The 23268-nt window shown below is 45.4% G+C and overlaps 1 protein-coding gene across 3 annotated transcripts in view; it reads right to left on the bottom strand.

Annotated features, from left to right (window-relative positions):
- Positions 1 to 420: 420 nt before the first annotated feature.
- The window catches only part of ttc7b (tetratricopeptide repeat domain 7B), a 67280-nt gene continuing 44432 nt past the window's right edge, over positions 421 to 23268 (bottom strand). The window contains exons 16-21 of one of the 3 annotated variants that reach the window (XM_071365640.1): positions 19123 to 19239; positions 17446 to 17543; positions 15875 to 16063; positions 11399 to 11539; positions 9370 to 9572; positions 421 to 3272 (exon numbers count right to left, since the gene is read on the bottom strand). In XM_071365640.1, coding sequence (XP_071221741.1) covers positions 3051 to 3272; positions 9370 to 9572; positions 11399 to 11539; positions 15875 to 16063; positions 17446 to 17543; positions 19123 to 19239 — 970 coding nt within the window. In that variant the 3' untranslated portion in view covers positions 421 to 3050. Of the gene's footprint in view, positions 3273 to 9369; positions 9573 to 11398; positions 11540 to 14392; positions 14453 to 15874; positions 16064 to 17445; positions 17544 to 19122; positions 19240 to 23268 lie in introns of all 3 variants that reach the window. The other 2 variants (XM_071365637.1, XM_071365639.1) reach the window with 2 other exon arrangements.

Here is a 23268-nt window from a genome sequence, read left to right as displayed (position 1 = left end):
TCTCTTCTTGAAAGAGTAAAGATTAGGGGAAAATAAACAAGAGGCAACTCACTCTGCCATCACCATCTAACATGTAAGCCATTCATTCCCTGTTGAGATGGACTGTTTGTTCTTATCCAGACTGACTGCTCTGGTCTTTCTAGTACAAAACAGACAACAGTGCAGACAGAACCTGGCTGCCACTAGATCCCCAAACACACAGGCCTACGTCTTCTTAGTCCAGCAACACACAACACTGAAGTCCTGGAAATGTCTCACATCACTAGATGTTACCGTAACAACAAGCCCAAGAAGTGTCTTGCTCTCTGATGTATTTCAAAGGGCAAGGGATTCTCAACATGGATGATACACTGAATTTGTGTGTGTCCGATACATAACCATACCTGATCACATTAGTGTATATTACATTACGTCACTGTATTTATTCCAATCACTTTTTTATTGACATCATTATAGTTTGTCCAGTTGTATCATATATGTGCTATAGGACAAGACAGACAGACATGCTGTCTCAATGCTGCTGTTGGTTGGACCATATCAAACCAGAGGCCTGGGGCATACTGGCCATTCACAACGGGACATGCCATGCAGGCTCCTATTGTGGTTGCTAGGTAGATTCTGCATTCAGAGAAGTACTACAGCAGACTAGAAACATTTATATATTTACCCTATAACTGAGCTGAAAACAGTCAGCTCCTCTCCGTTGTATACTTCAAGTACAATCTACTCAAAGAAACATATTGCAGTGTTTGTGACGCCTCCGTAATGTCATTCACTGTAAAATATCATTTAAACGTCTAAAATAATGAACATCTAATAATTACCAGTCAGAAATAATAATAATAATCTGCACTTAAAATCAAGGGTAATGTGAAGAAAACAAAAAGTCATTTGTTTTGGACAGAAAGAAACCATAGACAAGACATTAAGTGTTTTAGAATCACTGTTTTTGGCATTCACACCAGTGAGCTTGTGACCTAACTAACTGATAGAAGGTTACAGTAACTGAAATAACTACATCTGATGTAACCTAACGTAGCAGGCATTAAACACTCGCCTGAATGGGGTCCCCACATCCTGTTTCCAGGGGAAAAGGAAGCGAAGTTGAAGATACGGTAAATCAGATGTTTCCGGTCATACCAACCCCGCTGAGGGTGCATCTGATGAAGTTTATCGAGGAGGAGGAGCTCATTTCAAACACAGTAGCATCACCTGTTTTTAAACTGTTGCATTTTGGGATGCAGAGGAACAGCAAAAGGACACAACCTCACGACACACGTGTGTGAGGCCTTCCACACTCAGAGTGTGGGATATCATGTAAACTATAGTTTCACCATAAAATATACATCTTTCAAGTGACAGTGTGTAACTTCTTTAACAGTTTTTCCCCCATGAACAAATAACGAAAAGCCTTTTGAACACGCAAATGTACAAACGCACATACAAACAAGTGCATATATACACACGCACAGACACGCATACCGTACATACATACAAGCATTGTCAGGTTAAACACAGTCAGCATCATTTGGGTTGAAAGCTACAACAATGCACCAGCAAAGACATGGGGGGGGTGGGTCTGGTGATGGTATGTACCACTGTGGCCAGCCATTGTCCGCTGCATAGCACTACATTGTCCATGTCATCTGGAATGCAAACCTCTGCAACTCTGTCTGCCTGAAAGTCCCTCTGCACCCTCCGTCTCCTCTCCCATCAATCAACAGCCAGAGAAAACAGATGGATCAGTGAGTAGACAGCCTGTATGGCTAACTCCCCCCCTCTCCCCACCATGTATACTGAACAAAAATATAAAATGCAACATACAACAATTTCAACGATTTTACAGTTACAGTTCATAGTTTAGTTTACAGAGATACAGTTCACACCTGTCAGGTGGATGGATTATCTTGGCAAAGGAGAAATCAGTCAATTGAAATAAATTCATTAGGCCCTAATCTATGAATTTTACATGATTGGGCATGGGCGCAGCCATGTGTGGGCTTGTGAGGGCATAGCCCCACCCACTTGGGAGCCAGGCCCAGCCGATCAGAAATAATTTTCCCCCACAAAAGGGCTTTATTACAGACAGAAATACTCAGTTTCATCAGCTGCCTGGATGGCTGGTCTCAGACGATCCCACAGGTGAAGAAACCGGATGAGGAGGTCCTGGGCTGGCGTGGTTACACGTAGTCTACGGTTGTGAGGCCGGTTGGACCTACTGCCAAATTCTCTAAAACAACGTTGGAGGCGGCTTATGGTAGAGAAATGAACATTCAATTCTCTGGGAACACCTCTGGTGGACATTCCTGCAGTCGGCATGCCAATTGCACACTCCCTCAACTTGAGACATCTGTGGCATTGTGTTGTGTGACAAAACTGCACTTTTTAGAGTGGCATTTTATTCTCCCCAGCACAAGGTGCACCTATGTAATGATCATGCTGTTTAATCAGCTTCTTGATATGCCACACCTGTCAGGTGGATGGACTTTCTTGGCACAGGAGAAATGCTCAATAACAGGGATGTAAACAAATTTATGCACAACATTTGAGAGAAATAACCTTCTTGTGCAATTTCTGGGATCTTTCAGTTCATGAAACATGGGACCAACACTTTACATGTTGCGTTTATATTTTTGCTCAGTGTAGATTAGATAAAGGCTGGAGTGCAGGAGTCATAGTCAGGCACAGCAAGGGGTTGTGGTATACGATACAGTGGTCACAGCAGAGACTAGGGGGCGGAGACAGCACATTGGTGTTGGCATGGCAACAACAGTTACATTGATGTACATTATTGGACCAGATAATCAGTGTTTGGATTTTTTGTCCATGGTCCCTCCCTCCAGCTCATCTAGCTAGGCCTATGAATGGCCTCAAGAGGAGAGAGGTAGTTGTCTAATCTCATTGGGATGAAAGAGGTGGGCCCGAGACATCACAGGGTGGTTGATGGTGGCGCTTCTGAGGAAGGTTTTTGGCACCTTCACACTGGGGGGATAAAGCAGCTTGTGTGTGTGTGTGTGTGTGTGTGTGTGTGTGCGCGTCTCTCTCCCAGGTCAGAGTTGTCGTGGTATGATGGTGAAGGGGAGAATGGGGCTGGAGGCCTCTAGCTCCAGGGCGGTGAGGAAACACTCTGTAGCGGCAGCAGCATTGCCCTGAGCCTGCAGCACCTCCCCCAGGCTGTTCCACACGTCGTGGGCCGTCGAGTTCACCTGCACCGCATCCCGAAGGATCTTCTCTGCCAGGCTGTACCGCTGCAGCTGGTGCAGGATCAGACCCTAGGAGATAGGGAGAGAGAAGGAGTGAGTGAGTGACATAGTGAAGTGAGAGAGGGGGGTGAACGATGTTCTCTGCCAGGCTGTACCGCTGCAGCTGGTGCAGGATCAGATCCTAGGACAGAGGGAGAGCTAATACAGTCTGTAACACTGACTCAGAGAGGAGCGAGGAGTTTAAACCCTTCTGTTTATCACTGCCCAGCTGACTCCATCCTAGTGACACACACACGAGAGATAGAGAACTGTACAATCACATACTCCATTTAGTCACATCCTACACTCATGTAATCTCATCCTTTCAATTAACTTCTCAAAGCAGCCAGCCTTTAAAAACCAGGCTAGGTAACTGTTAATCTAACACAAAAGGTCAGCCGTTGTCGCTACAGTAGACAGCTAAATCATTCACAGAGCAACCTTGAGGCTCTTTCCCCAAGGCTACATGGAGAGAAAAGGGCTCAAACGGACAGACACACACACACACACAGAGAGAGAGAGAGAGAGAGAAAGAGAAGAGAGAGGAAAGAGAGATTGAGAAGAGAGCGAGACAGGGAAATAGAGAGGGCGAGAGAGAGAAAGAGCAAGAGAGGAGAGAGCAGTCAGCACAGTTAGAGGCCAAGGAGAGCCATCTCCTCCATCCACCCTGTACCTCTCCACAGAACTCTGGCTGAATGACAGAAAGAGGTGTGTGTGTGTGTATATGTGCCCCCTGTCGCTCCCCCGAGTTGACAGGCTGTTGAGATGTGACAAGCCTGCTTATTGCGGAGACCAACGAGACAGACGCCAAAATAAATCCAAAATGAAAAGCTCAGATACAGCAGAACTGACACAGAGTGATGTGTGGCTGTGGTCCCGGCCGCAGCAAGCTGCTCTGAGCTGCTACGCTGCTTAATTAGTCAAATGTGTGTGGGAAAGCAGGACCGGCACTGTAGCCAGAGACAGACACCCCTGGGACACGCCACAAGGATAGATGGAGAGAGTGATATGGAGAGAAAAGGAAAGAGAATACAGAAATAGGAGAAGTCTGGACCCTGCCCTTCCTGCATTAACACCAACTCTATTTAAATGGAACATTTTGAGAGACAGAAAGAGAGAGACAGAGAGACAGAGAGACAGAGAGACAGAGAGAGAGAGAGAGAGAGAGAGAGAGAGAGAGAAAATAAAGAAGGAGTAAAAGTCATTGCCCCTTTAACAGCATTAACTGTTAAAAAGTCGCTGGCTGCTGCTGCCAGTGCGGCGCATCGTTGGCATCTTCTCAGTAGAAACAGTGATAACCACATCTAATAGCTGTCCCACTGCATCGAAGAGCTGGCACACTACTGCTACAGCATCAAGCTACCGGTCTGGTCCCAACAACGTGCAACAGCTCAACTGATACCACTGTAACCTGATCGATCAAGTAGTGGTTCGCAGCGAGTTAGCATTAATGGAGAAACACTACCCGTATAATACCACCACCAAACTGGACGACGTGCAGCACCATCACTAGATAAGCCCGTCTATGCCGATCAAAGAGCTCAGTAACACAGACTAGTTGGGGGATACAGGATCTGTGTTACTGTTGTTGCGATACCAGAATTTTGACTTCAATACCGATACCAGATTTAGCATCACGATACTCGCTACCATCACAATACTGGATACTAAAACGATACCAGGGCAAAAAAAGAAAGGGTTATTAGCCAAAGTCACAGAATAGAACTTGATCCAGACATAGAGTACCAGTCAAAAGTTTGGACACACCTACTCATTCAAGGGTTTTTATTTATTGTTACTATTTTCTACATTGTAGAATAACAGTGAAGACATCAAAACTATGAAATAACACATATGGAATCATGTAGTAACCAAAAAGATGTAGATTCTAGATTTAACAAGTCTAAATATATTTTATATTTCAGATTCTTCAAAGTAGCCACCCTTTGCCTTGATGACAGTGTTGCACACTCTTGGCATTCTCTCAACCAGCTTCATGAGGAAGTCACTTATTTTAAAATGGTACTGATCAACAACATTTGCATAGAATAAGCAATCTCTTCTTTTATAAAAGTGTGTACTGTCTCTTCAAGACCCATGACGTCATTCACAAACACAGTTCGAGGTACAAGCAAATATGATCTTGCCTGGAAGAGATGTGAGGCGGGGGAGACGAAGTGAATGAAAAAGGTTTTGGTCACAATCAGCTTTGAAATCAGCAATATTTTGCGTTATAGTTTGCATATTATCCCAAACAAGGTACTAGGGTAGTGAATTGACGGAAAGTTAGCCTACAAAGCTGGAAGCTACTGGTATCTTCTTGAATTTTATAGTGTTTCAGCCTGTAATGGACATTGTTTTGTTAACAGTAATTAACAGTTTCAACCTTTCTACATGCCGTGTTGCATTATTGATGTGTGTTAACTTATGTGCAGCATAAGTGGTGATGCAGCCCAGACTCCCAGTGAGGGCAGTGGCTCCTCAGGACAGCCCAGACTCCCAGTGAGGGCAGTGGCTCCTCAGGACAGCCCAGACTCCCAGTGAGGGCAGTGGTTCCTCAGGACAGCCCAGACTCCCAGTGAGGGCAGTGGCTCCTCAGGACAGCCCAGACTCCCAGTGAGGGCAGTGGCTCCTCAGGACAGCCCAGACTCCCAGTGAGGGCAGTGGCTCCTCAGGACAGCCCAGACTCCCAGTGAGGGCAGTGGCTCCTCAGGACAGCCCAGACTCCCAGTGAGGGCAGTGGCTCCTCAGGACAGCCCAGACTCCCAGTGAGGGCAGTGGCTCCTCAGGACAGCCCAGACTCCCAGTGAGGGCAGTGGCTCCTCAGGACAGCCCAGACTCCCAGTGAGGGCAGTGGCTCCTCAGGACAGCCCAGACTCCCAGTGAGGGCAGTGGCTCCTCAGGACAGCCCAGACTCCCAGTGAGGGCAGTGGCTCCTCAGGACAGCCCAGACTCCCAGTGAGGGCAGTGGCTCCTCAGGACAGCCCAGACTCCCAGTGAGGGCAGTGGTTCCTCAGGAAAGCCCAGACTCCCAGTGAGGGCAGTGGCTCCTCAGGAAAGCCCAGACTCCCAGTGAGGGCAGTGGCTCCTCAGGACAGGCCAGAGCTGGCAATGAGTAAGTGGAGCAGACACGGAGGAAGCACGGAGGAGACACGGTGGAGACACGGAGGAGGCGTATTTTTTTAAATAATAAGAAAACATTTGAACCGTTTTTCATGTTCTAGTATCAAAAAAGAACAGAAGTTTTGGTATACGGTGCAACACTAATCTGTGTTACCACATGGACAGACACAGTAGATCCAAGGACAGTATGGTCGTAGCCGGTCCGGAGAGGAAATGAATATCTCATGAAAAGTGGAGGGAAGATTTGAGGGATGAAATGTGGAGAGGAATCTCTAAGCCTGATTCTTGGATCCAGTCTAGAAGTCCCAGCTGTATCAGCAGGACCCCTCCCTCCCTCCCGCTCTTTCTTGTGCTCTCTCGCTCCATCCCTCGCCGCGTCTCTCGCTCGCTTTCCGTTTGTCAGTCAGAGTGCTGGAGTGATGCACAGCCCTCCACAAACTGGCCTGTCAAGGCAGAGGGATGGAAAGAGTGGTGGATGGAGGGAGAGGGATGGAGAGGGATGGAGAGGAGTGTATAAGAGTGTATAAATCGTGCCATACAGTGTGCAAGACCCATTACCACGTCGCTTTATGAGCTCTGACAGACTGACTGACAAACATTGTGCATCCCAGAGGCGACACCAACGCGATACACGGCGGAACAATCACACCACCCAGCAGCCAAACACAGCACCCGACGTCATCCATCACACCAGGCAAACTAGTCCAGTCACCATCACACCAGGCAAACTAGTCCAGTCACCATCACACCAGGCAAACTAGTCCAGTCACCATCACACCAGGCAAACTAGTCCAGTCAACATCACACCAGGCAAACTAGTCCAGTCAACATCACACCAGTTACAAACTAGTCCAGTCACCATCACACCAGGCAAACTAGTCCAGTCAACATCACACCAGTTACAAACGAGTCCAGTCACCATCACACCAGGCAAACTAGTCCAGTCAACATCACACCAGTTACAAACGAGTCCAGTCACCATCACACCAGGCAAACTAGTCCAGTCAACATCACACCAGTTACAAACGAGTCCAGTCACCATCACACCAGGCAAACTAGTACAGTGACAGTCACCATCACAACAAACTAGTCCAGTCACCATCACACCAGTTACAAACTAGTCCAGTCACCATCACACCAGTTACAAACGAGTCCAGTCACCATCACACCAGGCAAACTAGTACAGTGACAGTCACCATCACAACAAACTAGTCCAGTCACCATCACACCAGTTACAAACTAGTACAGTGACAGTCACCATCACAACAAACTAGTCCAGTCACCATCACACCAGTCACAAACTAGTCCAGTCACCATCACACCAGTCACAAACTAGTACAGTGACAGTCACCATCACAACAAACTAGTCCAGTCACCATCACACCAGTCACAAACTAGTACAGTGACAGTCACCATCACAACAAACTAGTCCAGTCACCATCACAACACAAACTAGTCCAGTCACCATCCCAACACAAACTATTCCAGTCACCATCACACCACAAACTACAGTCAGAGGGACGAGGCTCCACTATTCAGCTCAGTAAGGGATGTGTGTGTCCCCACTATGGCAGCAGTCAGGACTGCTCTCCTTAGTGTTTCTCTAGAAGAAAGAGGCTCATTTATAATTCAACAGGCGTTGGAAGGAGGTCTCCACCCAGTGATCAGCTTAGCTTGGTGTAGAAGACAAAATAAGGCATTGAAAACAGACTCGCGCATGGACACACACATTTTTAGATTTCATTTTCAGCAGGATACAGGAGCACGGTCGTTCTACTAGAACACAGTTAAAGCAGAGACTTTGAACTGGAAAATCGAACACAGAGCGAGAAGAGTTATCAGCAGAGAACACAAATCAGGTCATGGTGAATAAGGACTATTTCTTCAGTCAGTCAGCCAATAAAGCTGCTCTGCTCTTTGCTGCTAGAGGACTAATCCTGTTCCTGTCTCAGCACCACCTCATCCTAGAAACGCAAGGACACAGATCCGCACGCGCACACAGATCCGCACGCGCGCACAGTTGAGTGAACAGGCACACACAATAAGACAGTTCTCCACTACAGCCCCATGCATTATCCCATTCTAGCCAGACTGTTTACAGTCACAACACAGTAGAGAAGCTCTACACTTCTCACTTTTGCGCCAAGCTGTACAGTATATGAGAGAGAGAGAGAAAGAGCAAGAAAGAGTGCGAGAAAGAAATAGCGAGGGAGAGAAAAGAAAGTGTGAGTGAGTGAGTGAGAGAGAGAGAGAAAGAGAGAGAAATAGTGAAAGAAAGAGTGAGAGAGAGAGAAAGAGTGTGAGAGAGAGAGAGTAAGAGTGAGAGAGCGAGTAAAAAGAACAGATTGGATAATCCCCCTGCTTGAGGTGCTGACACAGCACAATGTGGTGGTTTAGTCTGCATTCACCACCAACCAATCACAAGCTTCCATTTTCAATTTCCATAATTGGGTTTTTACTATGAGCTCATCAGATAGAGAGATGCTGTGTCTCTTGTTCTTGTTCTCTCTCGGTATCTCTCCTTCTCCTCCAAATGGCCCTTTTCATTAGGCTCAATGCAGCCTTTTCATCCCAAAAGTGTCTCGTTTGTAATAAACAGAAGGGAAAGCTAATCTGCTAACAGCATGAGTCAGACCTGCAGTCTCTCCATTCAAAGTGATGAGCAAGCAGCATGGAGGTTTACAGGGTGACAGTAACAATGGGCTTCCCCCCTCTGTCTGCACCACTTGACTATGACCTGAGAGAGCGACTCTATGGGAGGCATTATGGATACGGGACTGTGAGGCCCATAAGAGTGACAGAATGTCAGCTGTCAGACTGCATGGTTGACGTGGCAGTAGTAGGGAAGATGAGAGAGAGGGAAAACAGAACAGATGTGAACAGAGGGATGTAGAGGTTCAGGACTCACCAGTCTCTGCATAGTCTTGACGTGGCTGGGGCTGATGATGGAGAGAGAGATAGCGAGAGACATAGAAGAGGGGAACAGAAGAAAAGAGAGACTCACCAGTCTTTGCATGGTCTTGACGTGGGTGGGGCTGATGGAGAGGGCCTCCTCGTACCAGCGTTTGGCCTCGTCCACGTTGCCCCGCAGCTCAGCCACCTGGCCCCGCATAAACAGCACGTTGTGGGACATGGGGAACAGGTTGGCAGCCTCTTGGGTGCAGGCCGTCGCCTCCGCAGGCTTGCCCATGCCAATGTACACCTCCGCTAGAGAGAGAAATAGAAAGGAGAGAGAGAGAGAGTAGATAGGGGAGAGGAGGACCGTGAGGTGACACACTGACACAAATAACTAGGACATACACTGACTGACTAACAGAAACCGTTTCAGACAGACCCACAGACACACACTTCCTATGGTAATGGGAGGTGCAGCAGACAAGAGAGGTGATAGCTGTCTTTTGACTTAATGATTTCATCAAGAGAGGAAATGAGAGCTTCTAGCAGGTGGCAGCCAGCCTGAAAATAGGGATTTAAAGTAAAGCCCATAGATTACATTCAGACAGAGACTTGAAAGTGAGTTTTTCAAAAGCAATAAAACACAGACTTATATTCAAAGATCATATCATGTCTTCTATTTGTCTTCCTTTTGGGTGAAATAGCTGAAAAACTATAATAATTATGAGCAAACATGACCTTACAGTGGCACTGATGTGTGTGTGTGTGATTCTGATTGTGCGAAACTGTCTGTCTGTCTGTCTGTCTGTCTGTCTGTCTGTCTGTCTGTCTGTCTGTCTGTCTGTCTGTCTCCCTCCAGGCAGGCTGTTCTCTAAGCAGCCAGCTAAGCCTCCAGTGCTGTCCTCATTTGTTGGTCCCAGAGAAAGGAGGTTATATCCAGGACACCATCCCCCATCTCTCTATTCTCTGGCATTTTGGAAAATGTTCATAGAGTGCCACAGCCTCCAGCAGCGTGTGTGCGTGTGGACGAGACTGTTTGGGGTTGGTTCACAAAGCCTCAGCAGCACTACTAGATAGGCAAGCAGTAGCAGCTGGCTGAGGGAGGGAGGGGACCTTGCTCTGCTCTGGCCTCAGCTTCTGGCATTTCAACGCTCGGCAGTGAGAGCAGGAGCGGATTTATCTCCCTCTCCCTGCACTCCCCCTCCTTCTCATCTTCTCTCTACTTGCCTTCTCCCCATTTCTCTATCCTCTCTCTACCTTCCCCTTCTTTCTCTCACCCCATTTCCTTCTCTCAATGCCCCCCTCTCCTCTCACAATGCCCCCCCCCCCATCCATCCTTATATCTCCCTTTCAGAGCTGATTCAAAGAGAGGCAGTTTTATTGGGAGGTGACGTCCCCTTGGTGTTATCATCAGTGTGAGTATCTAAGTATCTAAGGCTGGCAATAAGGATAATGACCAAATGAAGCAGTCAGTGTGTGTGTGTGTGTGTGTTCTTTCCCACCCATCGCAGGAGGACTGCAAATGAAAGGCAGTAGCAACAGTCCAGGAGGCCCTGCCTGTGATATGTTAACGCTTAACAGTCAGACCACCTCACAGGAACATATCGATTCCATTAAGCTGCTGTCTGCTACCCCACCTCCCCTGAGTCAATGGATTACCACTCCCACACACACCCTGCCAATCACTAACACCACACACATGCATGAACACAAGTGCACACACAACACACAACTCCAGGATATCATTCTGGATAATGGATATCATTTTTGGTACACATAATTAATGAGAGTAGGATAAGGGTAGAATACAATAACAGCAGGATAGTACAGCAGCATTATACTAACTCCCCTCTGGCTGTCCAGCCTGTATGTTACTTACAGAGGTGTAGTGACTCAGTGTACTACCATAGCTGTGTGTTATAGTGGTATAGTGTACTACCATAGCTGTGTGGTGTAGTGACTCAGTGTACTACCATAGCTGTGTGTTATAGTGGTATAGTGTACTACCATAGCTGTGTGTTATAGTGGTATAGTGTACTACCATAGCTGTGTGTTAGTGGTATAGTGTACTACCATAGCTGTGTGTTATAGTGGTATAGTGTACTACCATAGCTGTGTGTTATAGTGTACTATCATACCTGCGTGGAGCCAGATCTGAGCCAGAGTCATCCAGGGGTGTAGGGGTCCATGTTTGGGGGCACTGCTCTGCATGGAGGATGCCACCTCTGACAGGGCCTGTTCCACCCGCGACGCCGCCATGGATGTGGCGTGGACCGAGCCTGCAGAGAGAGGGGGAGGAGGAGAGGACGACAGGGGAGAAGAGGGGGTAAGCACACCAGTACCAGCACCTCCTCATGGTAAAAGGATGCAACTGTAGGCTAATGTTACTCCACTCATTCTGCATCCATCGTTCAGGACATTAGCTGCATAAAACTTTACACACAGACGGCTTCATGCCTTCACAAAAAGCTTCATGTTATATAGGCTACTAGTGACAGGCAGCGTTACTAAGTCAGCAGCTATTAACTGTCTATTATCCTTGCAAACCACTGATTCACATATCCAGACGTATAGACGTACAATAACCTGGCTGTAGCTGTACAAACTAGGCCAACTGATTTGGGACTGGAGTTGGTTGAAAATACTATTTGGAGTGGATACTACTTTCCCCGGGCTCTAAAGAGCAAGAGAGCTTTCATTATTGGCCTTAAAGAGCTTTAGATTAAAGCACAAATGGTCCCTATCTTCAAATCCTGTCAAGAAGATCTAGTGAAAGCACCGGGGCAAAGAAAAGTCCTGTGATGAATTTAGGGGGGAGAGAAAATATCCCTGGCTATAAAGAGATTTTTTTGATAAGGTCTTGCGAGTTGGGAGGAGAGATTTGATTTGTGTTTAAGCTGGAATGCTGCTAAGAGGATTTAGTGAAATGGGAATCAGTCTCTGGGTTCTCAATCTGCATGGCAGGCTTTTGGTGAGGCACACACGGCCACTTCACACACACACACCACACTTTCTGCATACTGGAGCTAAGTGACTCTTTTACGCTATAGACCCTTTAACAACCAGTAGCATCCATCTATGGTCCACATGAATGCTTTAACACGTACTCTTCTCCTTAACACACGTCACTCACCATTACTACCGACTGGCCATAAAACACAACACTGACTCCTTTTATTACCTCAACACACTAGTGATGAACACAATCTGAACCAGACATAGACCGTTCTATATGGTTATAGCTCTATGATCTGAACACAATAGCTCCTCTAAGAACTCTCTCTCCTACCACTACACATCCTCATCCTTCACTCTGTCTCTCTGAACACCCACACCACAGGATTACAGGCAGGCAGGCAGCCTTTCGCGTCAAACTGCTTCACTCTTCTCTATTCTCATATCAGAAAAATAACACGTTTGCTTTCTCTCTGGCTCCCTGGTTATTGACTGAAGCGACAGTCACACAGTATGCATCTGAAAACCCTGTCAGTGTCCCAAATTGCATCCTATTCCATATATAGCGCACTACTTTTGATCAGAGCCCTATGTACCCTGGTCAAAAGTAGTGCACTGTAAAGGGAATAGGGTGCCATTTGGGACTCATGCCCTGAGATCGATACTCTTCCCTCCCTCACAGCAGCACTAAGCCTACAGAGCCCCAGTCTCAGCCCTAGCGCCCACATTTAGCATGCAGACTGGAGACACCGGCTCTGTTCAAACGTAGTGCACTATATAGGGTGCCATTTGGGATGCATACAGCATCAACCATGGAACTCCACAGCCATAGACCACGTCAGCCAAATTGAGCGTATTGGCAAGGTCTGAAGGGCTTTACCTGTTCTAGTCATTCTATTTCTATGGACACACCAACTTGATATGGCTGAAGAAGATTTATCGCAGAAGGAAGGAACACCAGGTTGAGTGGAGCGATTGATTGTTTTAAAAGGTCCCTGGATAGATGGAGAAAGAGCACCAGGAGCTGTACCATCAAGACAGACAGCTGTGTCACCAAGCAGGCTGTAGATACTCATTTTATCCAATGAAGTCAATTAAATGGCACCCACTGCAGGTGAATGGGTCAAATTAAGCCTGGATTAAACCGGTGTGATCTTAACCTGGATGAGTGAAAATGGTAATCCATGCAGTTAGGAAAAAGTACACAAACACTCTCTCACACGCACACACACAGCGGCCTAAAAGGGTAGCCAAAAGTGCCTTCATGCAAGGTACAAAGCGCAAGGCACTAATGGAGAGCGATGTGGAGGGTGGGTTGTCAGTTCACAGCAGCACAGAAAGAATCTACATGTTCTTAAAGAAACAGTATCCATTTCACCGGGGCATGAGAGGACAGAGCTGCTTCCTCCTCATCCATTCCCCTCTTTTGTTTTGTTTCTAGTGAAGTCCAAGAGAATGTCAAAGAACACCGGGCTGGCCGTATGACAAGAGAGTGGCCTGTGTGTGTTTGCTGTCAGGGAAGCTTAAAGGAAACCTATTAATAGTCTGTGAAAGCCTAGAGGCCCAGCAGTGAAACTAACTGGTCTCCACAACACAACAGCCAGTCATGGACAACATAGTCCATAGCCCTTTAACTAAACACAAATAAAATTACAAATGAAAAAACAAAAACAAAGCTAGCCCGTCTGGGACTGGTCTGGCTAATGAGCTCTGTATTGTATGGTGGAGGGAGCCCATACGATAAGGCTGTGTGTCTGGTGGATAGAATAGAGCAGCCAGCCAGGGGAAATGATACTGCCTCTTTAATTATGGAGCTGCCTACTCCATAGCTGGCCCACCGAGTCAGGAAGCTCAGTGAGCTAATTGTTTAGCTGTAGCACAAAGGGCCTGAGGACAAAAATAAATAAATTAAACAAAAAACTAAACAAAAACAGAAAATAAGGTGAGCTAGCGAATAGCGGCCGGACAGCCTCCAGTATGGTCCACACATGGTGGATGACTGACTGACTTTAGGAGCACAGACAGACAGAGGAACAGGCAGGTGGTTGGTGGTGACGGATGGATACATTGACTGTGGAGGAAAAATCAGGCCAAGGCCAGGAGGCGTGATACATCAGTCAGAGTCCAGCGTCAGTGGGCAAAGAGAGAGGGAGCGGAGGGAGAAAAGCGCTACTTACAAACTGAAAACATGGAGTAAAAACCATGATACTGATGAAAGTTAGCATCTGGAGGGCTGCCTTTAAAATAACAAATCAACAAACAACAAAGAACAAAGATTACTTAAAAGAGAAAATTAATTAAAGAGGGAAAATTAAAGAGATACAGCTAGGAGAAAACTTTAAAATCACTTCCACTCAACAACAAAACTGAAGTATACTTAACAGACACATTTCAAAAGACACTAACATTAGTGAATGCTGAAGTTATTTATGCTAAGTTAGTGCCAGTGAAAATGGATCCACACAATGATTCACTATCAATGTGTCAATCCAATCCATCCTAAACTGCTTCACCCCTGCACGCGTTTGTGGTTGCTATTGCCACCAGTGCAAGCTTTTCCTTCCTTAAATCACCTTTATCATTTTCCTTATTTAAACATCAAACATACATTATGATGGCAAACACAAAAACCTTGGACCTCTATTGCAGGTGTAAATACACTGTGGTTATTTGAAAAGCCTCAATCCAGCCCTTTATCGAGCAGTAAAACATAAAATGGTACAATGGAAGGTGGCGAGGGAAAGATACTAGAACACCAAAGGACAAATGAACAGAGTGATGAATAGAAAGAGAAAGCCAGGGGACACAGAGAGCTAGATAGAGGAGAGAACATAACAGGAAGTACTGTGACGTGTGTGGAGAGTGAGCGTGCTTGAGCGAGTGCGGGTGGGTTTTTACCTGTATTGCCGGTAGAGTGTACCTGTACTTCTAGTGCCTAACCAGAACCTCTCCTCACACTCTGTATCCTACACTTCCTCTGTTAACCCCAAAACATACAAACTCCATGCTAACTGAACTGACATCTTGTTTGTCAGAGGTTGTTGTTTCATCTGTCTTAAAACCCAGTCAGTCAGATAGATAGATAGGATACGGGGCCGTTCATTCGCCTCTCTTTCACTCTTTCTTTCTTTCCTTCTCATATCCTCCGTGTCTGCTGACTCACTCAGTCGAAGCCGGACGGGGTGGCCACTCAGGCAGATTAGGGACTTAACGTCGTCCACTCAGTGTCTCCGTGGCGATGGGATGGTGATAGGCTGACAGGATCCCGTTATGCCCACAGGACTGGACACACCTGACTCACTATTGGGCTGACCCAAATCCTACTGTGCTGGCTGGCTATAATATGTTTTCACCTTGTCCTTTCCAGCATGGTTTTTAGCACTGTTAAGGAACTACACATAGAACACACACCACACCACAGCCCAGAACACTAGTACACTACTGTATCTAGGGCTTAATCAGTGAAGTCACTTTCTAAATGGCACCCCATTGCCTATAGTGCACTACACCAGAGTCAAAACTAGTGCACTATGTAGGGAAAAGTGTGCCATTTTGGACGAGTTAAAAAACGCACACTCAGCAAGCATTGTTGTGATTGGGCAGTGAGTCACGCACACCACAACATGCCATTGGCCGCACGTGGTGCAGAGGAGCATTACTATTGGTGGACTGTCGTCGAGGGGTGTGGTCACAGAAAGCATGATGGCCGCCGGCCGGCTTCGGGGGGTGCAGAGGGGGGTCGGCCTTGGGGGGAGTGATGGGAGGAGGGTGGTGGGAGGGGCCGGCGTGAAAGAGAGGGGAAGAAGGGGAGGCGGGCTCGGACCCCGAGAGAGAGGAGGAGCCAGAGACTAGAAACAGAAAAGTAAAAGATGACACAGATATATAAAACACAGAACATATGAAGACTGCATCCTTTTCTTAGCAACTGCTAACTGAAAGTAGAGAAAAATGGCATAGCTGACTTAGAGAGACCTTTCGGTTGATCAGTCTGAGGAGTATTTCTGTCTTTGTGGGAGAAAACTAATTCTGATTGGCTGGGCCTGGCTCCCCCACCTCTACCCAGTCATGTAAAATCCATAGATTAGGGCCTAATGAACTGACTTAAATTGACTGATTCCTTATATGAACTGTAAAAATGTTGTGTTTATATTTTTGTTCAGTATACTCTGATACGGTATAGTGTAACACACAGATAAAAGCCTTTATTGTGATAGGAAGGAAAAGCTGTTGGACATTGAACACTGCAGTAAAAAACGTTAATATTTAGAAAATGAAAGATGTTGATCAACGGTCACACACTTTGACAGGATGTAGTCTACAGGGTGTGTCTTCACACCTCTGACAGAGACAGAATGGGGAAATACAAGATGTGATGTTAAAATGTCGGGACAGACTGCTTTAGTGACGTTTTCTAGCTGCAATGACAAGAGACCTACATCTAATCCATATGTGTGTGTGTGATTATATATATATCAAAAATTATAGAATGCTGAGGAGGCTAGTGAGAGGAGCTATAGGAGGAAGGGCTCATTTTAAATGGCTGGAATGGAATAAATCACATCAAACAAATGGAAACCACATGTTGAACTCCATTCCAGCCATTACAAAGAGCCCGTCCTCCTATAGCTCCTCCCACCAGCCTCCGCTGCTAGAATGGTATTCCTTGGCTGAATCTCCAACCCACCACTTCTACTGCTCTGATCACTCAGTAAAAGGCTGAGTGGTTGTTCGGAGGTTCAGCCCTTAACAACAGCAGCTTGTAGTTTACTCCAGTATGGCCATAAACCCTGTAGCCATGGAGACAAAGAGCAATATACAGGTGTGGTTGTAGATACAGTAGTCATGTTGAGACAGGACACAGTGTGACTACAGTGACTTGGACATGGATGTACAGTCACCGTAGTAGATACTGTGAATTTATGGAGCTGCTGCTAGAGAGGCTTTAACCTGCATGTCCCTGGGATTAATTGTAATACATTTACATGACCTACAGGCATTTGAATGTTTCTGCTTCCCTCATAATGGGATAGCGACCATGTTAAGTAGCCTGGTCACATATCTGTTTGTTCTCTTGCCAACTCCACTGCTGTCACTGTCAAGCCCATGATGGCACAAACAGACACACACTCAGGCTACATGTTAAGTGTCCTGGGGTAAGCTAGTTTTCTGCTTTATAACTCCTCTCCATTTCTCTAAGGTTGTGAGGTAGTGGTAGTGAGGTGAGACTTACCCGTCTCTGGATCACTGAAGTCAGGCAGCGTCATGGCATTGAGCGTCCTTCGGTCTGCTATGGCTCTGTCCAACAGGCTGCTGCCTCGACCTGAATCACTGGACACACACACACAGAGAAAATAGGTAAAACACCAACTAGACCGCTAAGTTTCCTGAAAACCCTCCCTGCCAATCTATTCTCTTAGCATGACTGCTGCGCAGGTTAAGAGCTGTGTTTTTGTCTGTCTTAGGTAAGATATACAGTTACTGCATGGGATAGGTGATGAAACCGAGAGCAACGCTCCACGTTTAGGAAGGGGTAAGGTAGCAGGCAGCGGACTGGGTCTGCCTCTGCTACAAAGACTAATGCAAAATCCAGTTCATGAAACAGAAGGATGGACTGGATAGTCACGAATTTGGAGATATCCCCTAGTCAAATGTCACAGGGACAGTTAAACATTCTGATGCATTGGTCTGGGTGGATTACTGGTCCCTGTCTGAACTCCTGCATCTTTCTACTCATTCTGTCATATCCAGGAAATCACAGCCACGAGCGAAAGGAGGGTGCAGAGTCCAGTTCTGTTCTGTCGTTTGTTCGGGACGGTATATTTCAACAGCATTGACGGGAAACTTCTACGCACCCAGAGGCAGTAAAACTCAAAATGCGAGACAGAAGAACAGCCATAAAACAGAGCTCCTGACGAACTTTAACACAGCAATATGTTAGCTTCCATTATATTCCCCTCCTGTAGGGTTTGGCTGAGGTAAACGCTATTTCACCGTCTATAATGACCAGCGAGTATACACAGACAATACAGTATAGGAATAGTAGGGCGACAGTAGCCTCGGCCCCTGTCTATGGGGTGTGGGGTGGGTGCAGCAGAGGACCAGGAGGAGAGGAGTCTGGTTACTTGTAATTGATCTACGTGGACTAAACTTCTTCAGTTTAACGCGAGTCTGACACGGAGGTGAGGGACTGATCTGTCCACGCTGATTCGCTGTCTCTCTGCTGCATTGCTACCATTAGCTGCAGACGGGCTGTGTCCCAAACGGCACCATATCCATATTGTAGTTCACCACTTTTGACAGGAGTCCTTAATGTAGTGCACTAACTAGGGAATAGGCACCATTTGGGATGCACACTCTGGAGATTTTGGGTCATGGCTAGACGAGATTCACTAATAGTAAGGAAGGGAGTCCAGTGATGTAATACGTCATTTAGCTCAATCAATCATTGTATTTATAAAAACCTTTTTATATCAATAGTAGTTACAAAGTGCCTTCCAGTACTCTGCTCTCAGGCCTGTGTTTCTCTAAGCAAAGCTTTAGTGGATTTTTTAAAGCGTCTTAAAAAGCCATGGATAAAAATCAGGGAAGCAGTGCTGCTCGATCTCTCGTGATAGTTAATTCCAGTGTTTTGCAGGAGATTGTGGCTAAAGTCGGTGCACATATTTACAAAAGGAGATCGGGATAATGCACATTTGGCCCCAGACTCAAGCTAGTCTCACTCGCTCGTCCTTTTCTGACATTCCAAAACACTACATTATACGCCATAATATTCCTGAAGGTGGTTTGTAATACTGCAGGTTGCAATGGTAGTCTGTCCAACATATTTTACTGCTATTTTCATACACAGTTCCATTCTATCTAGCAGACAAAACATGTTGCCTGTGTAATGGGTACTACTATACTGTACCTGGGGTTGGTGAGGTTGTAACAGGACTTCCAGATCTGCAGCATGTGTTTGCAGGTGAGCAGAGCCTCCTCAGGTCCTCGACACAACGTCTCCAGCTTCACCTTGGTGAACAACAGGCTGCGGGGAGACACCCAGGTGACGCATTTTGAGACACGGGATGACACACTTTAAAACACAGCGACAAACAGTTATCTACAGAGTGGACTCTCTCCATCTCTCTGTAATGATACAACTCAGATAAAAAACGTTGTAGTAATACAGGTGGTGTGGGAGAAATGTAGTATTTTCCACCCAGCACCTAAGCTATGTGTACACAATGTTGTGAGGTTGCAGAGAGAGGAGAGCACCCTTCACCGCCTGCTACACACTCCATCGTCAATGAGTAGCATTAGAATTCTATCTCCAGGGTGCCTGGGAGGAGCTCTAGTGGAGGAGGGGTGCATTCACCAAGAGAAGAGAAGAGTAGCATTTGATGAAAGCCTATGTGGACACTAATTAGCTCCCAGAGAGAGAGCAGAGTGCGAGAGTGAGAAAATTCCATTGGTCTGGTGTGGTGGGGGTGGATAGTGCTGTGAATTAAGTTTCCATTTATAGACCCCTCCCCCATCTCACCCACCCTTTTCTCCTAGGCGAACGCGTTCCTCCCAGTGCAGCACTGTGACATAAATACAACATGACCTTACCGTCACCTCTCCTCCTCATCCCAACATACACACAACCGCCCCCCCCTTCCCAATTTGTATTTAAAAAAAAAATGAAAATAAAACACAAATATATATTGAATACATACAGCTGAAGTCGTAAGTTTACATACACTTAGGTTGGAGTCGTTAAAACTAGTTTTTCAACCACTCCACAAATTTCATGTTAACAAACTATAGTTTTGGCAAGTCGGTTAGGACACCTACTTTGTGCATGACAAGTAATTTTTCCAACAATTGTTTAAAGACAGATTATTTCACTTATAATTCACTGTATCACAATTCCAGTGGGTCAGAAGTTTACATACACTAAGTTGACTGTCCCTTTAAACAGCTTGGAAAATTCCAGAAAATTATGTCATGGCTTTAGAAGCTTCTGATAGGCTAATTGACATCATTTGAGTCAATTGGAGGTGTACCTGTGGATGTATTTCAAGGCCTACCTTCAAACTCAGTGCCTCTTTGCTTGACATTATGGGAAAATCAAAAGAAATCAGCCAAGACATCCTTTTAAAAAAAATTTTTTTTAGACAAGTCTGGTTCATCCTTGGGAGCAATTTCCAAACGCCTGAAGGTACCACGTTCATCTGTACAAACAATAGTACGCAAGTATAAACACCATGGGACCACGCAGCCGTCATACCGCTCAGGAAGGAGACGCATTCTGTCTCCTAGAGATGAACGTACTTTGGTGCGACAAGTGCAAATCAATCCCAGAACAACAGCAAAGGACCTTGTGAAGATGCTGGAGGAAACAGGTACAAAAGTATCCATATCCACAGGAAAACGAGTCCTATATCGACATAACCTGAAAGGTCGCTCAGCAAGGAAGAAGCAACTGCTCCAAAACCTCCATTAAAAAGCCAGACTACGATTTGCAACTGCACTTTTTGGAGAAATTATGAAACAGAAATAGAACTGTTAGGCCATAATGACCATCGTTATGTTTGGAGGAAAAGGGGGGACGCTTACAAGCCGAAGAACACCATCCCAACCGTGAAGCACGGGGGTGGCAGCATGTTGTGGGGTTGCTTTGCTGCAGGAGGGACAGTTGTACCTCACAAAATAGATGGCATCATGAGGCCAGAAAATTATGTGGATATATTGAAGCAACATCTCAAGACATCAGTCAGAAAGTTAAAGCTTGGTCGCAAATGGGTCTTCCAAATGGAAAGTGACCCCAAGCATACTTCCAAAGTTGTGGCAAAATGGCTTAAGGACAACAAAGTCAAGGTATTGGAGTGGCCATCACAAAGCCCTGACTTCAATCCTATAGAAAATTTGTGGGCAGAACTGAAAAAGCATGTGTGAGCAAGGAGGCCTACAAACCTGACTCAGTTACACCAGCTCTGTCAGGAGGAATGGGCCAAAATTCAACCAACTTATTATGGGAAGCTTGTGGAAGGCTACCCGAAACGTTTGACCCAAGTTAAACAATTTCAAGGCAATGCTACCAAATACTAATTGAGTGTATGTAAACTTCTGACCCACTGGGAATGTGATGAAATAAAAGCTGAAATAAATCATTCTCTATACTATTATTCTGATGTTTCACATTCTTAAAATGAAGTGGTGATCCTAACTGACCCAAGACAGGGAATTTTTACTAGGACTAAATGTCAGGAATTGTGAAAAACTGAGATGAAACTGTCACTTATGAACATCTTGGCATAGTTCTGTTATAATCTCCACCCAGCACAGCCAGAAGAGGACTGGCCACCCCTCATAGCCTGGTTCCTCTAGGTTTCTTCCTAGGTTTTGGCCTTTCTAGGGAGTTTTTCCTAGCCACCGTGCTTCTACACCTGCATTGCTTGCTGTTTGGGGTTTTAGGCTGGGTGTCTGTACAGCACTTTGAGATATTAGCTGATGTACGAAGGGCTATATAAAATAAACTTGATTTGATTTGATGAAATGTATTTGGCTAAGGTTAATTGTAAACTTCCGGCTTCAACTGTAAGTATTCATACCCCTGAGTCAGTACATGTTAGAATCATCTTCGGCAGCGATTACAGCTGTGTCTTTCTCGGTAAGTCTCGAAGAGCTTTCCCCACCTGGATTGTACAATATTTGCACATTATTCTTTTTAAAATTAATCAAGCGCTGTCAAGTTGGTTGTTTATCATTGTCGACAGCCATTTACAAGTCTTGTCATAGATTTTGAAGACGATTTAAGTCAAAACTGTAACTACGCTGCTCAGGAACATTCAACGTCATCTTGGTAAGCTACTCCAGTGTATATTTGGCCTTGTGTTTTAGGTTATTGACCTGCTGAAAGGTGAATTTGTCTCCCAGTGTCTGTTGGAAAGCAGACTGAACCAGGTTTTCCTCTAGGATTTTGCCTGGACTTAGCTCTACTCCGTTGCTTTTTATCCCCCAAAAAACTCCCTAGTACTTGCCGATGACAAGCATACCCATAACATGATGCAGCCACCACTATGCTTGAAAATATGAAGAGAGGTACTCTTGGATTTGCCTGAAACATAACACTTTGTATTCAGGACATAAACTTAATTTTTTTGCCAAATGTTTTGCAGTTTTACTATATTGCCTGACAAACAGGATGCATGTTTTAGAATATTTTTTATTCTGTACATGTTTCCTTCTGTCATTTCGGTTAGTATTCTGGCGTAACTACAATGTTGTTGATCCATCCTCACTTTTCTCCTATCACAGCCATTAAACTATGTAACTGTTTTAAAATCACCATTGGCCTCATGGAAAATCCTTGAGCGGTTTTCTTCCTCTTTGGCAACTGAGTTATGAAGGATGCCTACATCTTTATAGTGACTGGGTGTATTGATACACCATCCAAAGTGTCATTAATAACTTCACCATGCTCAAAGGGATATTCAATGTCAGCTTATTCAGGTGCCCTTATTTGCGAGGCATTGGAAAACCTTTGTGGTTGAATCTGTGTTTGAAATTCACTGCTCGACTGAGGGAATTTAACAGGTAATTAATTGTATGTATGGGGTACAGAGACGAGGTAGTCATTCAAATATCATGTTAAACACTAATATTGCACACAGAGTGAGTCCGTGTAACTTATTATGTGACTTGTTAAGTATAACAAGGCTTGCCATAACAAAGGGGTTAAAGAGTCAAGACATTTAAACTTTTCATTTTTAATTAATTAGTTAAAACAATTCTAAAAACATAATTCCAATTTGACATTATGAGGTATTGTGTGTAGGCCGGTGACACAAAATGTCAATTTAATCAATTTTAAATTCAGGCTGTAACACAAAGCACAGTAAATATTCACAGAACTCACCCTCAGCGTCATGTTTTTACACGCACTCACAGGCGCGCACACACACACACACACACTTCACTCTCCCCCAGGGAAAGCCGAAGCTCAATCAAGCTTGTGTAAAAACAGGGCAAAAAAAGAATACAAAATTGGAAAATGAAAAAGCGTGTTCTTTTTAATGTTATGTAAGTG

Source organism: Salvelinus alpinus, chromosome 25, assembly GCF_045679555.1.
Source record: "Salvelinus alpinus chromosome 25, SLU_Salpinus.1, whole genome shotgun sequence".
NCBI classification, from domain to species: domain Eukaryota; kingdom Metazoa; phylum Chordata; class Actinopteri; order Salmoniformes; family Salmonidae; genus Salvelinus; species Salvelinus alpinus.
This window is presented reverse-complemented; position numbering and strand designations above follow the sequence as displayed.